Below are 22,686 nucleotides of genomic sequence, written 5' to 3'. Positions count from 1 at the left end.
ACCACTATCAATAACTCAGTTCAGTTCAGTTCAGTCGCTCAGTCGTGTCCAACTCTCCGCGACCCCATGAATCACAGCACGCCAGGCCTCCCTGTCCATCACCAACTCCCGGAGTACACTCAAACTCATGTCCACAGAGTCGGTGATGCCATCCAGCCATCTCATTCTCCGTCGTCCCCTTCTCCTCCCGCCCCCAACCTTTCCCAGCATCAGAGTCTTTTCCAGTGAGTCAACTTGTCGCATGAGGTGGCCAAAATATTGCAGTTTCAGCTTTAGCATCAGTCCTTCCAATGAACATCCAGGATTGATCTCCTTTAGAATGGACTGGTTGGATCTCCTTGCAGTATAAGGGACTCTCAAGAGTCTTCTCCAACACCACAGTTCAAAAGCATCAATTCTTCGGCGATCAGCTTTCTTCACAGTCCAACTCTCACATCCATACATGACCACGGGAAAAACCATTGCCTTGACTAGACGGACCTTGGTTGGCAAAGTAATGTCTCTGCTTTTTAATATACTATCTAGGTTGGTCATAACTTTCCTTCCAAGGAGCAAGCGTCTTTTAATTTCATGGCTGCAATCAGCATCCGCAGTGATTTTGGAGCCCAAAAAAATAAAGTCTGACACTGTTTCCACTGTTTTTCCATCTATTTCCCATGAAGTGATGGGACCAGATGCCATGATCTTTGTTTTCTGAATGTTGAGCTTCAAGCCAACCTTTTCACTCTCCTCTTTCACTTTCATCAAGAGGCTTTTGAGTTCCTCTTTACTTTCTGCCATAAGGGTAGTGTCATCTGCATATCTGAGGTTATTGATATTTCTCCCAGCAATCTTGATTCCAGCTTGTGCTTCTTCCAGCCCAGCGTTCCTCATGATGTACTCTGCATATAAGTTAAATAAGCAAGGTGACAATATACAACCTTGACGGACACCTTTTCCTATTTGGAACCAGTCTGTTGTTCCATGTCCAGTTCTAACTGTTGCTTCCTGATGTGCATACAGGTTTCTCAAGAGGCAGGTCAGGTGGTCTGGGATTCCCAACTCTTTCAGAATGTTCCACAGTTTATTGTGATCCACACAGTCAAAGGCTTTGGCATAGTCAATGAAGCAGAAATAGATGTTTTTCTGAAACTCTCTTGCTTTCTCCATGATCCAGCGGATGTTGGCAATTTGATCTCTGGTGCCTCTGCCTTTTCTAAAACCTGCTTGAACATCTGGGAGTTCACGGTTTACATACTGCTGAAGCCTGGCTTGGAGAATCTTGAGCATGACTTTACTAGCGTGTGAGATGAGTGCAATTGTGTGGTAGTTTGAGCATTCTTTGGCATTGCCTTTCTTTGGGATTGGAATGAAGACTGACCTCTTCCAGTCCTGTGGCCACTGCTGAGTTTTCCAAATCTGCAGGCATATTGAGTGCAGCACTTTCACAGCATCATCTTTCAAGACTTGAAATAGCTCAACTGGAATTCCATCACCTCCACTAGCTTTGTTCGTAGTGATGCTTTCTAAGGCCCACTTGACTTCACATTCCAAGATGTCTGGCTCTAGGTCAGTGATCACGTTATCGTGACTATCTTGGTCGTGAAGATCTTTTTTGTACAGTTCTTCTGTGTATTCCTGCCACCTCTTCTTAATATCTTCTGCTTCTGTTAGGTCCATACCATTTCTGTCCTTTATAGAGCCCATCTTTGCATGAAATGTTCCCTTGGAATCTCTAATTTTCTTGAAGAGGTCTCTTGTTTTTCCTATTCTGTTGTTTTTCTCTATTTCTTTGCATTGATCACTGAGGAAGGCTTTCTTATCTCTCCTTGCTATTCTTTGGAACTCTGCATTCAGATGCTTATATCTTTCCTTTTCTCCTTTGCTTTTTGCCTCTCTTCTTTTCACAGCTATTTGTAAGGCCTCCTCAGACAGCCATTTCGCTCTTCTGCATTTCTTTTCCATGGGGATGGTCTTGGTCCCTGTCTCCTCTACAATGTCACGAACCTCCGTCCAGAGTTCATCGGGCACTCTATCTATCAGATCTAGTCCCTTAAATCTATTTCTCACTTCCATTGTATAATCATAAGGGATTTGATTGAGGTCATATCTGAATGGTCTAGTGGTTTTCCCTACTTTCTTCAATTTAAGTCTGAATTTCGCAATAAGGAGTTCATGATCTGAGCCACAGTCAGCTCCTGGTCTTGTTTTCGCTAACTGTATACAGCTTCTCCATCTTTGGCTGCAAAGAATATAATCAATCTGATTTCGGTGTTGACCATCTGGTGATGTCCATGTGTAGAGTCTTCTCTTGTGTTGTTGGAAGAGGGTGTTTGCTATGACCAGTGCGTTCTCTTGACAAAACTCTATTAGCCTTTGCCCTGCTTCATTTTGTGCTCCAAGGCCAAATTTGCCAGTTACTCCAGGTGTTTCTTGACTTCCTCCTTTTGCATTCCAGTCCCCTATAATGAAAAGGACATCGTTTTTGGGTGTTAGTTCTAAAAGGTCTTGCAGGTCTTCATAGAACCGATTAACTTCGGCTTCTTCAGCATTACTGGTTGGGGCATAGGCCTGGATTACTGTAATATTGAATGGTTTGCCTTGGAAACGAACAGAAATCATTCTGTCATTTTTAAGATTGCATCCAAGTACTGCATTTCGGACTCTTTTGTTGACCATGATGGCTGCTCCATTTCTTCTAAGGGATTCCTGCCCACAGTAGTAGATATAATGGTCATCCGAGTTAAATTCACCCATTCCAGTCCATTTTAATTCACTGATTCCTAGAATGTCGACGTTCACTCTTGCCATCTCCTGTTTTCAAATGTAAATGGAATAAATGCTCCGAGCAAAACATGTAGTCTGAATGTATTTTTTTTAAGACTATTTAATCTACTGCATACAAGACAATCACTTCATATTAAAGAAACACAAAAGTAATGGAAAAAATATTCCATGCAAATAAAAAAAGAGTATCAATACTTAGATAAAATAAACATTAAAAGAAAGGCTATTATAAGAGACAAAAAAGGACATTACATAATGATAAAGGGATCAATCCAACAAAGGATATAAATCTTGTAATATTTATGCACCAACATAGGAACATCTAAATATATGAAGCGAATATTAACAGACATATTTTAAAAAGAGAAATCAACAGTAAAATAGTCATGTGTGTTCAGTCGCTTAGCCTTGTCTGACTCTGTGGACCCATGAACTATAACTCACCAGGCTCCTCTGTCCATGGAATTTTTCAGACAAGAATACTGGAATTTTTGGCATTTCCTACGCCAGGGATCTTCCCAACCCAGAGATCAAATCCATCCCTCTTGTGTCTCCTGCATTGGCAGGCAGATTCTTTACCACTAGCACCACCTGGGATATAGTAATAGTACGAGATTTAACACCACACTTGCAGCAATGGATAGATCATCCAGACAGAAAATCAATAAGAAAACACTGGCCTTAAACAGCACATTAGATTGGATTGTTTTATATATATATATATATACAGAACATTCCTTACAAAACAGCAGAATACACATTCTTTTCAAAAGTATGTGAAATATTCTCCGGAGATGTGATATATTAGGCCAGAAAACAAGTCTAAATAAGTTTAAGGGGACTTAAATTATATTAAGCATCATTTTATATTTTTAAATAAATAAGCAATTATATTAAGCACCACAAAGGAATAAAACTAGAAATCAAATACAAGGAAAAAACTGCAAAAAAAAAATGGAGATTGAACATGTTACTAAACGAGTCAAAGAAGAAATCAGAAGAAATAATAAATACTTTGAGACAAATGAGAATAGAAATACAACATTCCAAAACCTATGGGATACAGCAAAATCAATATTGAAAGGGATGCCTATAGTGATACAGGTCTAGTTTAAGAAATAAGACAAATCTCAAGTAAATAATCCAACCTTGAACCTAAAGGAACTAGAAAAAACAAAAAACAAAACCTAACATTAAAGAAGAATATCAGGATGAAAATAAATAAAATAGAAACTAAAATAGCAATCGAAAAGGTCAGTGAAATTAAGAGCCGGTTCTTTGAAATGATAAACAAAATTGACCAACCCTTAGCCAATCTTGTCAGCAAAAGAAGAGAATGTGATTAATAAGCACATGTATTCAGTGATAAAACAAATAATAGGGGTATAATATGCAGAACAGAGAATATAAAATAATATCATAACTTTAAATGATGACAGATGGTAAACAATTGTGATCATCTCATAATGTACATAAACGTCAAACCACTATGTCGTATACTTGGAACTAATATAACATTGTATGTCAATTATATGTCAATAATCTAATAATAAAGATGGGCACTGGTCATTGAAGAAGCATCCACTGGAAATGAGCTAGAGAATCTGGGAAAAACCAGATGGTTTTCTTCTTCACAGGGTATTGTGGAAGGCCTTTCCTACTTGCTGTCTGCACCTCCTGGAGCTGAGTGCCAGAGATACTGCCAGCTGCCAAGGTGCTTAGGCCACCCCATCTGGCATTCTGGGCCCTTCAGCTAAGAGTCCTCAGCTGAGCAGGAGATAGGGACAGGAGAAGATGACAGTAAAGCCGGGGCAGTTGGTGTTGCAACCATATTTTTCTGTCCAAAAGGCCTGAATCATTCTCTTCCCAACCTAAACAGCCTGTGATGCTGGCACCTCCACTGCCTATCACCCATCTAATGGTGCCCCCATCTGCTCTTGCACTGTGGGCTCAGAGTCCAGCCTGAGTGTTATGATGAGGATTCAGCCATTTAGCACAACTGACTGAGAGAACCTGGGCAATGCTGGAGCTGTGATCAAGCTTCATCCTTGATCTCCAGGCTCTCAGCCAAGGGGGAACAGAAAAGTTCAACCCCAGAGCAAAGGAAGTCCAGAGTCTGAAGCCTGGGTCTACTGGGCAAGGCAGGGCAGACTTTCAGTGCCTGAAGAGAGTCTCAAATAGAAGCAGAGAATGGAGGCCAGCACCCAAGGAGAGAAAAGGCATCTACAAAAGCCAGCACTGTGGGTCCTGATGGATAGTGAGCCATATGCCCTTGAGTAGAGGAGACTGCCAGTTACCAGTGTCTTCTAAGTGACTTCCTATTCCCTTCTCTTTTGTACAGCATAGGTGCAGCAGTCTTAGCCTACCAGAGCTTCACTGTGAACAGACGCCCTGTGGTTCAAAGATCTGCTTTCAACCCAGCCAGGAGTCCTTCCCTCTGAACAACTGCTGCTCACGGTGCCACCCCCCTCCACCTGTATGCTCCCAGACACCCTCCCATATGCTGCCACTGATTCCTCCTACTGCCGTGGAGTTCTACAGACCCTCTTCATCACTTCCACCCCCATAGTCTAACATCCATAAGCACCAAACCCACACATTTTTAAGAGCCCTTTGTGAAATGAATTAGACATATAGAGAGAGTCTTGGTTACAGTCAAAAGGAGTTGGGATTTGTTGCTGATCAGCAAGAGAGTGTGTTACTTGGTGAGCTTTGCTCTACTGTGTGAGACATATCTATACTGCTTCTGCCAGGACAAAGCATCCTGGTTACTATAGAGGTACACATGGATAAGTCTCACTCCCTGTCTTCATCTGTCACCAAGGGCCGGGACACAAGAGATTTTAGCGTAATTCTTGTCTTTGAAAAGAGCCCAAAATGTCTTTGAAATGAGCCCAAAATGTCTTCGAAATAGGAATGTGATCCGTTGTCACAAATTACTGCCTGTTACTTAATCTCTGGGGCAAGTGATTTAATCTCTCTGTGCTTCAATTTCCTTGCTAAAAAGATGGGGATAATATTGTCTCCTCTACAGGCTGGCCATGAAGATGGCAGTAGGGCAGCAAAGTACTCAGCACGAGACCAGGCCCCTAGTGAAGACATGGGAACTCAATAACTAACGTCTTCTCTGTGCTCCAGGAAAAGATAGGAAGATGAGCTCAGAAACATCAAGAAGTGTCTGAAGAGGACAGAGGTGTAAGAAAAATAATGGCTAGGACTTTCAACTCTGGGTACTAAGACATGGGGTTCCTACACATGAACATTCTCTGTAAAAGGATGCTGACCACATGTAGAGTCACATTCCAGGCTTACCAAGCATATAAACGTCCAAGAATTAATTTGAAAATGTCTTATCACCTGTTGCCTCTGTCAGAAAGGACCCAAAATCAATCCCATCAGTAATGAGAAGCATGCAAAACAAGACTATGAAGAGATATTGAGTCAATAGGAAAATATATAAAAATATAACAATACTAAGTGTCATGAAGAATGTGAAGCCAGGAAAACCTAATAGGCTATCAGGAGAAGTACTCCAGATTTCCTCAATTTCAAAACACCATTTATTTAAGACATTCTGCTATTTCAAATATCACCCTCAAAAAATGCTTTTCATCACTTCTAATGTATATTTTATATATTGAAAGATCTAGACTTATTAGATAAGGATTTTTAGCATATATCATTCTTTCTTTATGCACATAAAAATGAAGAAAATGAAATAAATTGGTTAAGGTATTTATTAAAAGTTTTACACTCAGATTTTTAGCTTTTTAATTACTTTTGACTTAGGCTTTTGTATACCCACGTAGCACAGAGACAAGCCATTGATGGCCACTCAACCTTCTCTAATTTCTGGTCACAGAAGCAAGGAGCATAATAAAATAGTTCTTGTTTATGTGACTCAGTTTGGGGTGATTTGCTACACAGAAAAAGATAACTGAAATGTCCCTCATTCACAAGGAACTTAACATCCCTTGAAGGCCTTCTTCCCCTTCTAGACCCTTCCATCCACTGGGTCACTCAAGTGACCACTATAGCACTATAGGCTCCCAATTTTTTACCCAACAGTGATGTCCTTATGTAAATCACCTCAGCTGCCTTCTTTTAGTTGGCAAAAAGGCAAGTTTTTGAAGGAATTATGGCCTCCTGAGAATGTCTGGGAAAAAGAACAAATGGAATCTTCGTCTTCCCCCTCCCATGCCTCCCTTTGGGGATTGCCAGTAGGCAGGACACTGAGTACACCTACGGGTCACAAAGTCACCATGCCGACCATCCTGTCCCTCATAAGGGACATCACAGCAAATTCTGCCTCCTCGGGGTGGAGGAGGATTGTGCAGGTAGTGGGACCATCCCCCAAGGCCAGCCTCCTGCCTCTTCTGCACTCAGGGCAGATATCAGGGGGACCTGCAGCACCAGTATACCTCGGTGAAAGGGCTAGAGGAGTGGTGGTCCCCGGGAACCAGCGGAGGTAGCAGATGCCACGGCCTGAGATGGCCTGATGGCCAGGGTCCAGTGGGACCACGGCGGGTGCCAAAGAAAATGGGGAATGTTGGGCCTGGGATGCTGGGCTCCATGCTCTTTCTGATGCTTGGGCTGCAGCCTCTACCGCTTAGCCGAGGGAGATTCCTGCCCCACCCCCCAAATTGGAGAAGCTTCCACCTGGGCACCAGACATCACAGAAGCACCTGGGAGAAGCTGAAATCCTGCGAGGGCGCCTTTGACCTGTACTTCATAGTGGACACGTGAGTGGCTCTCCTACCTGGCCCAGGAGCTCTTCAGGGAACCTCTGTCTACAGGACCACCTCATGGCAGTGGCAGGGCCCCTGATGAGACAAGAACAGTCTTGATTAGACCCAAGGAACAGACCTCTGTGTCCTCCTTGTTCCTGAGTTAGGAGTGCCCTGGGCCTTTGTCCCCTGGGACATTTATATTTTGGAAAGTTAACAAAACACCATAGGGTTTCCGATGACTGTCAGTCTCTCCATCAACTTGACCTGAATCTGTGACCTGCATGTCCCTTAATCAGCTGGAGGGGCAGCTGATTGTCAAGTGCTGTTTTCTTAGCATTTGGAAGAAGCTCATTGTAATTTCTGGGTTTGTTTTGTTTCTGTTTTGTTATTTACCCGAGTGACTTCTATTTCTCCTGCCTGCAGACAGATTGTCCTGTCATCTGTTAAACATTCTCATGGTGTCACTGCTTACAAGTCCTTTGCTTTGCAGGTTCTAAATGTTTTGCTGCTTTCTTTGACAACTTGGACACCCACGTGAATGCTTGTGTGCACTTTCTGAATAGTTTGCTCTGTTTGCATATGGTCTTGGGGAACCTGGGCCTCTCATTAAGTACCTTCTGTTCCTCAAAGAAGGAAAGGGAGAGGCAGGTCTTCACACTGCAGATATTGCCTTGGTTCCATTGTCAGCTCCTCTGTAGGGTTGAGGATACATTTTACTTATTCAGCAGTAACAATGATATGACTCTCAATATCACTGAAGCACTTTCGGTTCAGTTCAGTTCAGTCGCTCAGTCGTGTCCAACTCTCCGCGACCCCATGAATCACAGCACGCCAGGCCTCCCTGTCCATCACCAACTCCCGGAGTTCACTCAAACTCATATCCACAGAGTCGGTGATGCCATCCAGCCATCTCATTCTCTGTCGTCCCCTTCTCCTCCCGCCCCCCCAACCTTTCCCAGCATCAGAGTCTTTTCCAGTGAGTCAACTCATCGCATGAGGTGGCCAGTGTATTGCAGTTTCAGCTTTAGCATCAGTCCTTCCAATGAACACCCAGGATTGATCTCCCCTAGAATGGACTGGTTGGATCTTCTTGCAGTCCAAGAGTCTTCTCCAGCACCACAGTTCAAAAGCATCAGTTCTTCAGCGATCAGCTTTCTTCACAGACCAACTCTCACATCCATACATAACCACGGGAAAAACCATAGCCTTGACTAGACGGACCTTTGTTGGCAAAGTAATGTCTCTGCTTTTTAATATACTATCAAGGTTGGTCATAACTTTCCTTCCAAGGAGTAAGCGTCTTTTAATTTCCTGGCTGCAATCAGCATCTGCAGTGATTTTGGAGCCCAAAAAAATAAAGTCTGACACTGTTTCCACTGTTTTTCCATCTATTTCCCATGAAGTGATGGGACCAGATGCCATGATCTTTGTTTTCTGAATGTTGAGCTTCAAGCCAACCTTTTCACTCTCCTCTTTCACTTTCCTCAAGAGGCTTTTGAGTTCCTCTTCACTTTCTGCCATAAGGGTAGTGTCATCTGCATATCTGAGGTTATTGATATTTCTCCCAGCAATCTTGATTCCAGCTTGTGCTTCTTCCAGCCCAGCGTTCCTCATGATGTATTCTGCATATAAGTTAAATAAGCAAGGTGACAATACACAGCCTTGACGTACTCCTTTTCCTATTTGGAGCCAGTCTGTCATTCCATGTCCAGTTCTGACTGTTGCTTCCTGACGTGCATACAGGTTTCTCAAGAGGCAGGTCAGGTGGTCTGGGATTCCCAACTCTTTCAGAATGTTCCACAGTTTATTGTGATCCACACAGTCAAAGGCTTTGACATAGTCAATGAAGCAGAAATAGATGTTTTTCTGGAACTCTCTTGCTTTCTCCATGATCCAGCGGATGTTGGCATTTTGATCTCTGGTGCCTCTGCCTTTTCTAAAACCTGCTTGAACATCTGGGAGTTCACGGTTCACATATTGCTGAAGCCTGACTTGGAGAATTTTGAGCATGACTTTACTAGCGTGTGTACAGTTCCCCATATCCCTTTACTGAATATCTGTCATTATTAAAACAGTTCTGGAAGTAGAGTAGGGAAAATATTTGCATATATAATCAAGTGGAAAGAGGGAAGGTTTCTAGACATTGGATGAAGTAACCCAGAGGCTGCTGAGAGTAACAGGACTGAATCCTGGATTCTACAAATGGGAAAAGGAGCCAAGCATTGCCAAGAAAGGGCCCTACACACTAATTTCCCAGCCCCAGGTCATCAGGAGTAAGCCTAGATTATGGCTACAGTGGGATGACATTGTTGTTCAGTTGCTTAGTCATGTCTGACTCTTTGGGACTCCAGGCTTCCCTGTCCTTCATTATCTCCCAGAGTTTGCTCAAACTCATGTCCATTGAGTCAGTGATGCCATCCAACCATCTCATCCTCTGTTGCCCCCTTCACCTTCTGCCCTCAATCTTTTCCAACATCACAGTCTTTTCCAATGTATTGGCTCTTACCAGACCCACTGACTTGGGCAAGTCACCCACTTCTCTCTGCCACAAGTGACCCCATCTGTACAATGATGATCTTCGTGTCCACTTCACCAGGCTGTAACAACGATGAAGAGCAAGTCATAGGTGGCTTTTCTACTACAGCATCAGATGCAATAATAGAGTAAAAGTGTGGGAGGAACTACTGAGGAAGGCAGAGCCTCTCTCTCTGGACACTCCTCTGCATTTCAGAGGACCATGATCCAGCCCTCACTGCCCTTTGTGGGGAGGTGGGCTACCAGTTAGTTAGTGTTTTTGAAGTCATTTGGGACATTCCACTCATGATATTAGCAGTCCTGTTTATTCATTCATTCCCTTATTAATTCATCCATTTACAAATAATTACTGAGCAATGCTATACTTTAGCCACTGTTGGGAGAAGTGGGGATAAGGCAGAAAACAAAATTCAGCAAAATCTTTATCCTCCTGGAGCTTCCATTTTAGAAGAGAGACAAGTGATAAGTAAAGAGGAGAATAAGCAATATTTTACATGGGAATAAACATCCTGGAGGATTTCCAGGCAGGAGAATGGAAAGTGCTGTGTGTGTGTGTGTGTGTGTGTGTATGCGCGCGCGCGTGTGCACACGTACACACTTAGTCACTCAGCTGTGTCCAATTCTTTGCAACCATTTGAACTGTAGCCCACCAGGCTCCTCTGTCCATGGAGTTTTTCCAGCAAGAATACTGGAGTGGGTTGCCACTTCCTCTTGCAGGGGATCTTCCCCACCCAGAGATCAAAACTAGAGACTATACTAAGGAGCTGGTCAGGAAGGCCAGGTTCACAGACTGGAAGGTGAAAAGTGAGAGAAACTGCATGTTATTTGTACAGAGAACATGTACAATTGGATTGCGATCTAAAAGAAACACAGTTGATGGTTACCAAGTGTAGAGCCTGCTAGGAGACCAGTGAAGGGCCTGGGGCAGGGATCCAGGGAGAAGATAATGGTACTCTGGTCCCGTAGGGCATGGGTGATGATGATAAGGGCCAGATTCTGGAGCTCTTTTGAAGGCAGAGGCAACAGAGGTCCAGACAGAATTAATCAGGGGAAGCCATCTGTGTCCCTACCTGAGGATAAGGATAGAGGAGAAAAGTGATTTCATCACTGTTATTAATGTGAATCAACGTTATTACCCCTATCTTACAGATGAGGCAAGGAGGCTGCTCAGGGCCAGAGAAGGACTAGAAGCAATATTCTGTTTTCTTCCTGGGTACGCTTGATCAAAGGAGGATAGATGGAAGGGGCAGGCAGAGTAAAAAGAGAAGAACGGTTCAAGGAGGCCCAGTGAGAGGTTGGGAAAAGACAGACAGGAGTCTGGGGGCAGGTGTGTGCAATGAGAAAAAAGGGACATGGGCCCCAAAGGAGTACCCACATGAGATTTACAGGTGGAGGAAGAGAGGGATTGGTGTAGAGGAGAGATGCAGGACTTCAGGATCCACCCACATCAGAGACATGAGGGTTCTGGGCAGTGTCACCCCAGGTGCACTAAGGAGAGGGGCTCAGAGTTGCTATTTTTGATATTAAATGATAAATTGAGGCACAATTAAATTTTTAAGAATTTATCTGAGCATACATGGAGTTGAATTAGGAAATGCCAAATCAAAATTGTTAGAAGCACTTCACCACCAGGTTACTGATCACTTCACTTCACTTTCTTTCTACTCCTGAAACTAGGTAATTTCAATTGTCCTGTCTTCAGCTTTGTTGGTTCTTTGTGTTGTCTGCTAAAATCTGATATTGAGCCACTCTAAAGAATTTTTCAGTTTAAGTATGTAATTTTTCAGCTCCAGAATTTGTTTGCTCTTTTAATAATTTATGTCTCTTGTTGATATTATCATTTTTCTCATATACTGTTTTCCTGATTTTGTTTATTTGTCCTTATTTTCCTTTGACTCTGAGCTTCTTCAAGTTTTTGTCTAGAAAGTCTGGAGCCTTGGTATCCATGGGAATGGCCTCTGTAAATTTATGTATATCCTCTGAATGAGCCATGTTCTATTTCCTTGTATGTTTTGTTGAAAATTGTTTTTAAACTATAATGTGGTTACTCTAGAAGTCAGAATTTCCCACTGGCTATTGGGATGTGTGTTTCTGTTATTGTAGAAGTATGTATCAGTTTATATTGAAACTTTTCCAAACTACTTTTGCAAATAATATTCCTTGCTGTCTGTAATCACTGGAATTACTGTTTCATTAGCTCATAGTCAGCTAATTTTTGATAGAGATTTCCTTGCTTTCCAGAAGTTGAACAAATATAAAATCATCCCCAAAAGAAATAAACAGAGAGAGAAGACAGACAGAACAGCACTTCTCTCAACCACTGCAGAATGGTTACTTGCTGGGGCATTCTTTTACCACTTAGATAGGCTTGCTCTGAGCCTAGATACCTACCCAAGGTAAAAGCTAAAGGTCTTCTCAGGACTTTTCTAGCATACCTCTGGTCCTGGCATATGTGTGGCTTTTTTAATTCACTTGTATACACCTATTTTTGAGCATTCTAATGTTCATCCAAACAGGTTTAAAGAGATGTACATAATAATTCATAAGTAAGATCTACACTGATTCTTCTGGAATCAAGGAGAACTTGCAACTGGACCACTGATCAAGATCAAAATGGCCACTATACCAGGGAAGGAGTAGGGGAAATGTGAATAAAATTGCCACAAAACTCTTATGCCATTTTGAAGAGAACTATTTCTTGATTGCTCATTTGCTTTATTGTTAACATTTTATTATTTTCTAGAGTGCTTACAAAGTTGGTGTTGACATCTTATTGGTAAAGAATCTGCCTGCAATGCAAGAGATCTGGGTCCGATCCCTGGGTCAGGAAGATCCCCTAGAGTAGGAAATGGCACCCTGCACCAGCATTCTTGCCTGGAGAATTCCATGGACTAGAGGAGCCTGTTGGGTTACAGTCCATGGAGTCACAAAGAGTCAGACACAACTGAGTGACTAACACTTTCACTTTCAGGGTTCTTACAGAGTTGGTGCTGACAGCTTATTGTTGCTTACTCAATGTGTCCATGAGAGAATGAGGACTTGGAATTTTAGAATCTGCCATTTAGTTCCATTCTCCATGCTACAAGTTTTTGTTTGCAATTTCGTTTTTACATTTAGGATGATATGCTTAAACATAAATTTAAAATCAGACACTATTACAAAGTTTACAATGTTTAAAAAAAAAAACAAAAAACACCTGTGAGTCTCCTGCCTGCAGGCAGACTCTACTGTGTGAGCCACCAGGGAATTCCTTCATTTCTGATACCACTCCCCAAAGGTAGCCACCTGCAAATCTTCCAGACTTTTCTTTTGGCATTATGATCATGTTTCTAATACAGTGCTTGTACTGACTGCTGTTTCCTGCTTTATGAGTTTGCAAGTTCCTTATTGACTTTTTACCATGGGGGAAGAAAATTTAACATTTTTACAACTCAGCTCTCCTGCATGATCCTGCCCCAGCAACTTCCATTCTCTCAGCACAGCTATATCACTAACATGCTTTGACCTAAAGTTTTAATAGTGGAGATGTCCTCAAATTTCTGGTAATACTCATCTCTTCATTTTCTTTTTTTTTTTTTTTGTAATTTCAGTCAATTTATTGTGAAAGGCTAAACTACTTTGACTTTATGGCACTTTCTACTTTCTTTTTTTTTTAATTTATTTATTTTAATTGGAGGCTAATTACTTTACAATATTGTATTGGTTTTACCATACATTGACATGAATCTGCCCTAGGTGTACATGTGTTCCCCATCTTGAATCCCCCTCCCACCTCCCTCCCCATCCCATCCCTCTGGTTCATCCCAGTGCACCAGCCCCGAGCATCCTGTATCATGCATCTGAAAAATTGGAAATAGAACTGCCATCTCTTCATTTTCATTTAAGAGTGAGGCACTAAATCATGATTAAAGCTCTATGTGTCAAAAGCCCACATAGTTGCTCTGTTCCATACCGCCTTTTCTAAGGGACCCGTAGATCTCTGTGGTATTGTCCATTGTCCATGCGCTCTCATAGGGTTGTGTGTGTGTGTGTGCATATATTCTAGAATCTAGACCTTCTTTCAAAATAATCATAAACTGGAAATTCTCCCAGAGAAGCTGTATGGGTTGAAGGTACTTGTTTCCTGAAAAATCTTCTTTTGAAGATCCTCTTTACTGAGAGGGATCACAGAAGATAGGAGTAATGAGAAGGAAAGTAGAAAGTGGTACCAATCCTTAGAAAGGGAGTTTTCTGTAACATGCATCCAATAAAAATAAAAATTAAAAAAAATAATATAAAATGCAAAAAAAAAATATTTAACCCACTGGGGAAAAAAAAAAGAAAGGGAGTTTTCTTACACATTAGCATAGGAGTGTCCAAGAGAAAGTGTATGTTATGAGTGGATTGAGAGGATCTGACACTTCACCACAGAGTAATTATCAAATACAACCGTAACACCTAGATCTGACAAGTGTGTTGTGTAGAGCATGGCTTTTTCAGCTAGATGTGGGTTTAAATCCATAGTATCCTTGGAAATTTTAGCACATTCATTGACCTGTGAAAGCCAGTTTTTCACTTTCATCATAGGGGTGTTTTGGAATCAGAAATCATGCATATAAAGTGATAGGTATATACGTGCTCCATAAATGATAATCCTAAAATTGTTAGGGTAATCCGACGGCTACTTTACTCACCATCTCTTGACAGATTTAGATGCAGCCTAGAGGAGGCAGAAGGAAAGGTAAAGAGAAGGATGCTCTTGGGTATAAGGGAATCACACATTTGACATTCAGCATACTCATGAATATGATGATCACTGAAGATGAACGGAAGAAACTTGTGGTGGGTTCCTCAGACTCATTTTCACATTCACTGGAAAAGAGCCCAATTCAGGGCACCTGCCTCAGTTACAGCCCTACCATGTGCAGAACCTCGACAAACACTTAGCCAGTGAGACCTACATTTGCCCTCTATAACCTGGCCTAGTGCAGCCTGCAGAGGTGTGGGATTGCAAGGACCTTCAAACCCTGAGTGGCTAGGACACATATAGCTACTTCCCACCTAGACAGAAGGGGTATTGAGGCCACAACACCCTTCAGCCTCCTCTGTCTCCATCCTGACAATAACATTGAAGACAACGGGAACAAGAATCTGGAAGGTCAAAGAAGGGCCTGAGGCTTTCCCTGCTGGTGTGGTATCATAATGCCAGGACAGCAGTGTTCCAGGCCATGTTCAGCCCTTCCCTAGACAGTGGTCCCAGAAAAGGCCCTCAGTGTCCAGAGTGGCTCAGCTTTGCAGACTGATGAGAAGAAATGGAAATAAAATGCTCTGAGTAACACACCCTCCCTGGCCTGAGGTCAGTGCCTATTGGGTACACATAAGTGAGGGACAATGAGAGCCAACATAGCAGGCTCACTGGAGGCCTTTATAACCAACACATCATCCCTCTTTTCTTGTCTTTGAGCCCCAAGTAAGACGATTGACCCTCCTGATTTGCCACCCAAAGTCCCTCAACCCCCTGCACATGAATCCGGCTGATAATCCTCCCCAGCACTCACAGTGATAAAATTCACTGTGACCCCAGGGTGATTTTTACTAGGTTGACCCACTGAGGTCACTAAGGGAGTGTGGCAGCCTTGTGCTACCTGGGATGGGGAGGATTTTCTAAAGTTTCTGCTAGAATCTGGAGAAGCAGAAATTCCACCCACTGGATGGATGCCCCTTATGTCTCTGACTCAGGTCTTCTTTGTTTTCAGGTCACAGAAGGCAAATAATATTTGGAAGGACATTAACAAATTAGTGGATGAAATAGTGAAGAAGTACACAAAGTACGGCTGGGGTTTTCCTCTTCTGGGCTGGGTACATAGCTCTCTAGATTTGGTGGTCATAGAAGTCCCTTTGGTCAGGAGCACAGAGCCCGGGGAGGGGAGTGTTCTTAAGCAGAAAGGACACATCACTCTGGTTCTATCAGGTCTCAGCACATTTCTTGGCTCCTGCCTGTGAGTCAAGCCACATTGTAAGGGACATAGTCTGTCCTTGAGACCTCACAGATTAAGAAACAGGCAAACCAGTGATCAAATACTGAGTTAAATGGTGCAAGGGTTAAAAGAAATGTGCAAAGGAATTACTTGCAATTTTAAGGGAAAAGCAAGTATTCTTATTTTTTAAAAACCAAGTATGACTTCCTAGGGGATCTGAAATTTTGAACTAGATTCAAAGAATGGGGAAAGACAGGGTAACAGGAACCATCAAGGAAGTTTCTTATGGGGTGAGTGGTCTATTTGACTGGAGAGTAGGTTTAACTCAGGGGAAGGTGAGAAATGAGTCTGAACAGGACAACATGGGGCCAGAACCACTGAGGCTCATAATGCCAAGCCAAGTGGCTTAGAATTCCAACTGTGAGCAATGTGGAGCTGTAGCTGATTCCTGAGTAAGTGTCCAATATGGTACATGATGTCCTCCAGGTAGAAAAGTCTGATAGCAATGGTCAAAATGATTTGTAACAAGAGCCAAGAGAAGTAGAGAGCACAGTTGGGACCTATGGCAGCAATTAAGATAAAAAATAATGAGGATCATTGGATGAGAAGGGGAAGATGTGTGAAAGACTGAAAGGAGGTAGAATAATTTCTGTGATATGAGCAGGACATGGCGAAGGTGGGCAAGGAGGGAAAAGGAGTGAAGTTACAAAGAATATTACAGTAGAAAAGAGGCCAGTAGAGAGGCTCATGCAAAAGTGGATAGGTGCCTATCTTCTGGTGCTTGTGCCGTGTGCATGCCTGTGTGTGTGAAAGAGAGAAAGACAGAGACAGAAGGAGATTTGGGGTTGGGGTGGGAGTATAGGGATGGAGCAAGAAGGCCCCACATCTCCACAGGTCTCAGAATCCTCCACTAAGTTATAGCAACCTCCAGGGTTCAGGAAATAACCCCAAAGCAAAAGAGTTGGAATGGGAGCAGAGAAACTGACAAGCACCCCCTTCCTGGTTCCTCATTGGCTTCATTTGCATACTTCTTCTCCAGCCCTGACCTGCGGATGTCCTTCATCACCTCCTCCACGCAGGGCAACATCATCATGAAGCTCACCTCAGACAGGCAAGTGCTGTTTTAATCCACCAAGGTAGGCATGGTGGGAGGGGTCACAGGGAACTGAGGGGTTCGCTGAGGACCCACTGGGAGCAGACTAAACCATCTTGGGCTCCCCTTGGTGCCTACTCTGACCCCCAGTCCTGACTCCCTCCCACTGGCCTCTGGCTGAGCTGGCGCTGAGAGACCCCACACTGCGGGATATTTCCATGTCCTCTAAGCCCAGACCTCCACCTGTCCTGGCCTCTCAGCCCTCTTCCCGTTTCTTAGCACTGGCTCACTCTGAGGACTCCTGGGACCTGGAGGAGCAGATGTGTGGGCCCTTTGTGAACACTGGCCTGGATTGGCTCCTGCTCTGTGTGTCAGTCTCTGCCCTGGGCCAGTGGGGGAAGCTGGGAGGCAGAGTCAGAACCAGGAGGCAGGGATGGGCATGGTGAAGTGCTGGAGCTTCAGTGGACGGATCCCTTGGTGGATCTGAGACAAGGGAGCCCATGAGTATGGTTCTGAATACCAGGCTGTGCTGGAGTCAGGGGGGAAGCATGACATACCAGCATCCTAGGCGTGCCCAGAGGACTGGAGAAGGAAAATATGGAGCTCACGAGTAATCAGGAGCTTAAGACACTTATGATGCAAATGACAGAAACCCAGAGAGTGTGGCGGTGCCAGTGCATGGAGACAGCACTCCCCAGGCCTGGCTCCCAGGAGAAGCAGGGACTGGGGCTTCCTGTTCAGTGAGCTGCAGAAGGCGTGGTTTTGTGTGTCCCCATGGTCTGCATTTTGGAGAGAGAGACCTGAGTGAGTGTGAGGTGTAAGCAGCAAGTGAGGGGGAGTTGTCAGGCAGGTGGAAGAGAGAGACAGGGGCCTCTGGTAGAGGAGCTGCCCGTGGGGGAGAGGAAGACCACTGACTCCTTCGGGCAGAGGATTCAGAATCTGAACCAAAGGACCTGTAGGGGAGGCTCCTGAGGGACTCCCAGTCCTCTCTGGAGAGTGCAGGTAAGGCTGTCTTTCTCAAGGGAAAGTGTCAGAAGAGAAGTGGGGATCAGGGAAGGGGATAAAAGGTTTGGAGTTTTAAGATGTGAAAGGCTTCATGAGGGGTAAGCAGGCTAGTATTCTCTCCATGCCTGGAACTGGGAGGAGGGATTGAGTGGGGAGAGCAGGGGGAACCGGTGGGCAGCCTTAGAAAAAAAGCCTCAGGCAGGAGTGAAGCCTGGAGAATCTCAGATCTGGGCCAGATACTGTGGAGGGATGAGAGTTCTGGCATATTTGAGGGTGCTGTTAGCAAAAATGAAATCCTCCCAAAAGTGATAGGAAGAGTGGGGTAGGCAGAGCCTGGTTCAGCCTCCACTGGTCCTGGTCACAGGCCTCCTCAGTTCCCATGCTAGGTCAGGCAGGGCAGGACCAGGGGCTCTCAGATCTCAGCTCATGGCAGAATCCCTTCTGCCTGAGGCAAGAGCTTGCCTTCAAGCACCACATTCTCTAAGACTTTCTGTAGCAGCTCAGCCATCACACCAGATGAGCTTGAATATAAGCCCCACCCCCTGGTGCGACCCAGTCCCATCCCCTGCTATCTGCTTTACCCGCATGCACGCATGTCACTCAGTCGTGTCCGACTCTTTGCGACCCCATGGACTGTAGCCTATCAGGCTCTTCCATCCATGGGATTTTCCAGGCAAGAGTACTGGAGTGGGTTGCCATTTCCTTCTCCAGGGGATCTTTCCAACCCAGGGATTGAACCCAGGTCTCCCGCATTGCAGGCAGACGCTTTACCATCTGAGCCACCAGGGAAGTCGAACAGAAGCCAAAAGAGATCCCTGCAGCAGACTGGGATCACTGCTTTTCTGCTGGCATGAATAGTCCTCAGGCATCTTTTCCAGCTTATGGTCTATTTCTTCAGGAGCACAAGAAGCCCAAGAGCCCTAGACTCTGATGGAGCAGCTTAACAACTTCCCTTAGCACCGATCCAGAGGGGGACATGGCTTGGAGGGACCAAGTTCACTACAGGGGTCTGCGGCAGGGGAGGAGGAGACAGGGCAAGAGTATCAGCAGAGTGACTTCTCAAACTCAGCCTTCCCTGTTGGAGGATAATGCCCTCATTAGGGACCCCTCACTAGAGACTCCTTATGTGCCAGCAGTACAGCCAGTCATGTTGGGGGTGCCAGATCCACTGGTGCATGTCCATGGGTGCTCGTCTCTCAACACAGATGGTCAAGGCAGGGCCGTTGCTGAGTCCCCTGAGGTCTGGATGCCTGAGACAGAGATGAGCACTTTGAAAGCCAGGCCTGACTTACAGGACCAACAAAACTGCATCCTCCAGGCTCACTGGATGAGAGACGAAGAGGGCCTGACTAAGTTCTGTCAGTGGCAGAGACATGGGCAGAAAGGTCACGACAGGACCACTTGTGTTCTCTCTGGTCCAGGCAGGTCTTCACAGGGGAGAATGGTGTCAGGACAGCTGGGGCTGTTTTTAATGAGCAACCACTATCTCCCTCTATCCTCTTTTCTGATTTTTCAGACAAGAAATAAGTCGTGGTCTTAGCCGACTTCGGAATATAGTGCCTTCAGGAGCCACAAACTTGCAGGAAGGGTTGATAAAGGTACAAAGACAGTTCTGAGAATTTATTCTGCTTTATCAAGTTCTTAGAGTATTATTTGGTCCTCTGATTGCCCTCCCCCAACTTTCCTTCAATTTGTTGCAGGCAAATAAACAGATTCAACATGCTACCTCAGGAGGTAAGTTGCCTGCTGACGTCACTGTGCTCAGGTGGGACAGAGCCAGGCCCGGCCTCAGCGAGGGCTGGTGCAGACCCTCCTCCGCCGGCTCCTAGCGCTGACTCTTGGGGCGAGTTCCTTGCCCTCTCTGTGCTGCAGGTTCCTCCTCCCCACAGTGAGGATGAAAAGCTCCCCCAGGGACGTTCCTGAGAACCACATGGGATCATCTATTACATTCCTGGTTCTTACTAGATATCAAGTGCTTGACCTACAGTTGGGCTGCGTGAAAAAGAAAAGAGAAATTCCAGGGACAGTGAGTAGACGGAGTTCAGGTTAGGGAGCAGAGACCTTGGCCTCCCCTGGCTGCCCACGCTCTGTCCACCACGGCGCTGGCTCTGCCCCCTTTCCCTTCAGCCTCTTCCTCTGGTAGACTCTTATCCTGTGACCATGTTTCAAGCAGTGGGAAAGGCTGTGCTCAACCCAGAACCATCGGCATGTAGACTGTAGGGCTGCAGCCCCTGTCAGGAAAGAAGCATAGGCTGCTGGGGAAAGGCAGCGAGCTGGGCAGGGATCGCTCCAAGCCTCTGACAGTCAATCTGACTGCTCCTCCCTGTGCTCACCTCAGAGGCTTGTCCTTGCCAGAGCAGTAGCTCCAGTTGCCATTCAGGATAAAGGCTGTCTACCTGCCCCTAGTGAGGGTCCACTAGGAAGAGCTCTGAGTCAGTCTCAGGCTCTTCATCTGTCAAGTGGGTCCTGGACTAAGGCCCTTCCTCTCTAGGCATCTGAATAGTGGCTATTTGGATCAGGAAGAGGTGCTGGAGAGTGCTGAGGGCCTAGCAGTGTGAACAGGCCTCTCCAGGTGCCTTTCTGACCAGGCCGCTCCCTGCTTCTTCTGCAGAGAGCAGTGCTTCCAGCCTGATTATCACCCTGACTGCGGGGCCACTGCTACCAAGGACGTTACAGGACACAAAGAAGGAAGTGAGTTCTGTCCATCAGTATCAGCTTTGTGGTCCATCTATTTGGGTGTTTCCACTCAAAACATTTTTTTCTCTTAGGCTCAACGGGCTCGGGATATGGGGGCCAAGATTTACTGCTTGGGTGTAAAAGACTATAAGAAAAATCAGGTAATTGAGAACAGATAACCAAGTGCCACTCTTGAGCATAGCTGGGGAAAGCTTTCAAAGGCAGCTGTCCCAGAGTCACCTAGTGGATGTCCCTCTACCCCAGCCCAAGTGTTTGGACAACGGTAAGTCACGGCAGATGAATAGCAAGTGTTGTGTATACCTACACACCAGAGGTGCGGATGGAGAAGTTATCCATTCCCTGAGGGGTGGGCTGCTGACAGACGCCAGGGTGTGGCCCTTGGAGTCCAACATGGCAGCAAGCAAGAGCCTATCTCCTGGGACACGACCTGCTGTGTGCTCAATCCCTGGCTGTGTGCCAACCATCTCCTCTCCCTTCTAGCTATATAATATTGTAGAAAGAAAGGACCAAATGTATGGGATAGACGAATTCAATTCTGCAGAAAAGCTTGTTGCCTCGGTGAGTGTGGGCTAAACGTGAGAGGGGAGGTGGGCTGTCTTTTCCCCATGTCCCTGCTATCAGTCTTCCTGACCCGGCCACCCCTCTGCTCCAGCTCGTGCAAAATTCGTGTATGGAAGCCATGGCTGGGGACACACACTTTGTCTGTTTAGGAGGTAAGAGCCAAGTCACAGATCTAGACAGAAGTGTGTGTGTGTGTGATGCATTCATGTGGCATAAGAGTGTTGTGACTGTGGGGGGAGGTGTCTGTGGTGTGTTTTCGTATGTGGTATGATTGTGTATATGTTGTATCTGTGCTTTGAGTGGAGGGTGTATAGTATGTGTTTGTGGTGTACACAAGTGTGGTGTCATGTGGTGTATGTGGTGTACATGAGTGTGAGTGTTATGTGCATGTGAGGGGATTATATATAAATCTGTCCATAATATAAGTGTTTTTGATATAGAAGTAAATGTGTGACTATATAATATGTATAAGCCAGGGGCTGTGTGGATGTTGCTGTTACTGCTTAGTCACTAAGTCGTGTCTGACTCTTTGGATCCCATGGACTGTAGGCTGCCAGGCTCCTCTGTCCATGGGATTTCCCAGGCAAGAATACTTGGATGGGTTGCCATTTCCTTCTCCATGGGCTCTTCCCTGCCCAAGGATCGAAACCACATCTCCCACATTGGCAGGCAGATGCTTTATCACTGAGCCACCAGGGAAGCCCATATATGTGTTTAATTACTTTTATCTTTCAGATTTATTGAGAGGTTATTGACATATAGCTCTGAATGAGCTCAAGTTATACCACATAATGGTATAAACTTGAATACATACTGCAAAATAGGTGACAAAAGTAAATTTAGCTCTTAAAATCTAGAACCAAAAGTTTCTTTTAAAAATTAAATATTTATTGATACTTAAAAACCCTCAACAATACTTAGCAAATGAAATGAAACTAAACGTAAAAAAGAGATAATACATCAAGACTAATTAGGGATCATCCCAGAAATGCAACTGACTCAGTGCTTGAAATATCACTGAGTTTACCACATCAGGAAAATGGAAAAGAAAAATATGAATATTTCAATGGACGAAAAAATAATTGGACAAAGTTCAAGTCCAGAATCATAAGAACATATCTGACAAAGGCATCCACACAAATTCTCAAAGCCAACATTACACCCAGTGGTTCAGTGAGAATGGCCTCTCCCTGAGATCTGGAACCCTCTCCCATGGAAGGGTCCCTGCATCAGTGTGGGGAGGATCCTGCACAGTTGTGTTTCCGTTAGAAGCCCTCTCTCTGAGTGAATTCTGTGTGTGCAAGTTTGTGCATCCACATCACTGGGATTTGTAGAGCTGAGG

The 22,686-nt window shown here is 44.7% G+C and overlaps 2 protein-coding genes across 2 annotated transcripts in view; both read left to right on the top strand.

The window, feature by feature from the left end:
- The window catches only part of LOC148775980 (anthrax toxin receptor-like), a 44,510-nt gene extending 39,175 nt beyond the window's left edge, over positions 1-5,335 (top strand). Inside the window, exon 17 of the mRNA XM_088842482.1 lies at positions 5,108-5,335. Coding sequence (XP_088698608.1) covers positions 5,108-5,335 — 228 coding nt within the window. The remainder of the gene's footprint in view (positions 1-5,107) is intronic.
- Positions 5,336-7,305: 1,970 nt separating this feature from the next.
- LOC129555175 (uncharacterized) overlaps positions 7,306-22,686 on the top strand; it is a 46,247-nt gene continuing 30,866 nt past the window's right edge. Inside the window, exons 1-9 of the mRNA XM_088842481.1 lie at positions 7,306-7,508; positions 15,767-15,838; positions 17,028-17,099; positions 19,603-19,684; positions 19,787-19,824; positions 20,702-20,777; positions 20,855-20,923; positions 21,264-21,341; positions 21,436-21,496. Of these exons, the coding sequence (XP_088698607.1) occupies positions 7,306-7,508; positions 15,767-15,838; positions 17,028-17,099; positions 19,603-19,684; positions 19,787-19,824; positions 20,702-20,777; positions 20,855-20,923; positions 21,264-21,341; positions 21,436-21,496 (751 nt within the window). The remainder of the gene's footprint in view (positions 7,509-15,766; positions 15,839-17,027; positions 17,100-19,602; positions 19,685-19,786; positions 19,825-20,701; positions 20,778-20,854; positions 20,924-21,263; positions 21,342-21,435; positions 21,497-22,686) is intronic.

Source organism: Moschus berezovskii, chromosome 12, assembly GCF_049115385.1.
Source record: "Moschus berezovskii isolate FMDL1 chromosome 12, NW_MosBer_1.0, whole genome shotgun sequence".
Taxonomy (NCBI): Eukaryota; Metazoa; Chordata; class Mammalia; order Artiodactyla; family Moschidae; genus Moschus; species Moschus berezovskii.
This window is presented reverse-complemented; position numbering and strand designations above follow the sequence as displayed.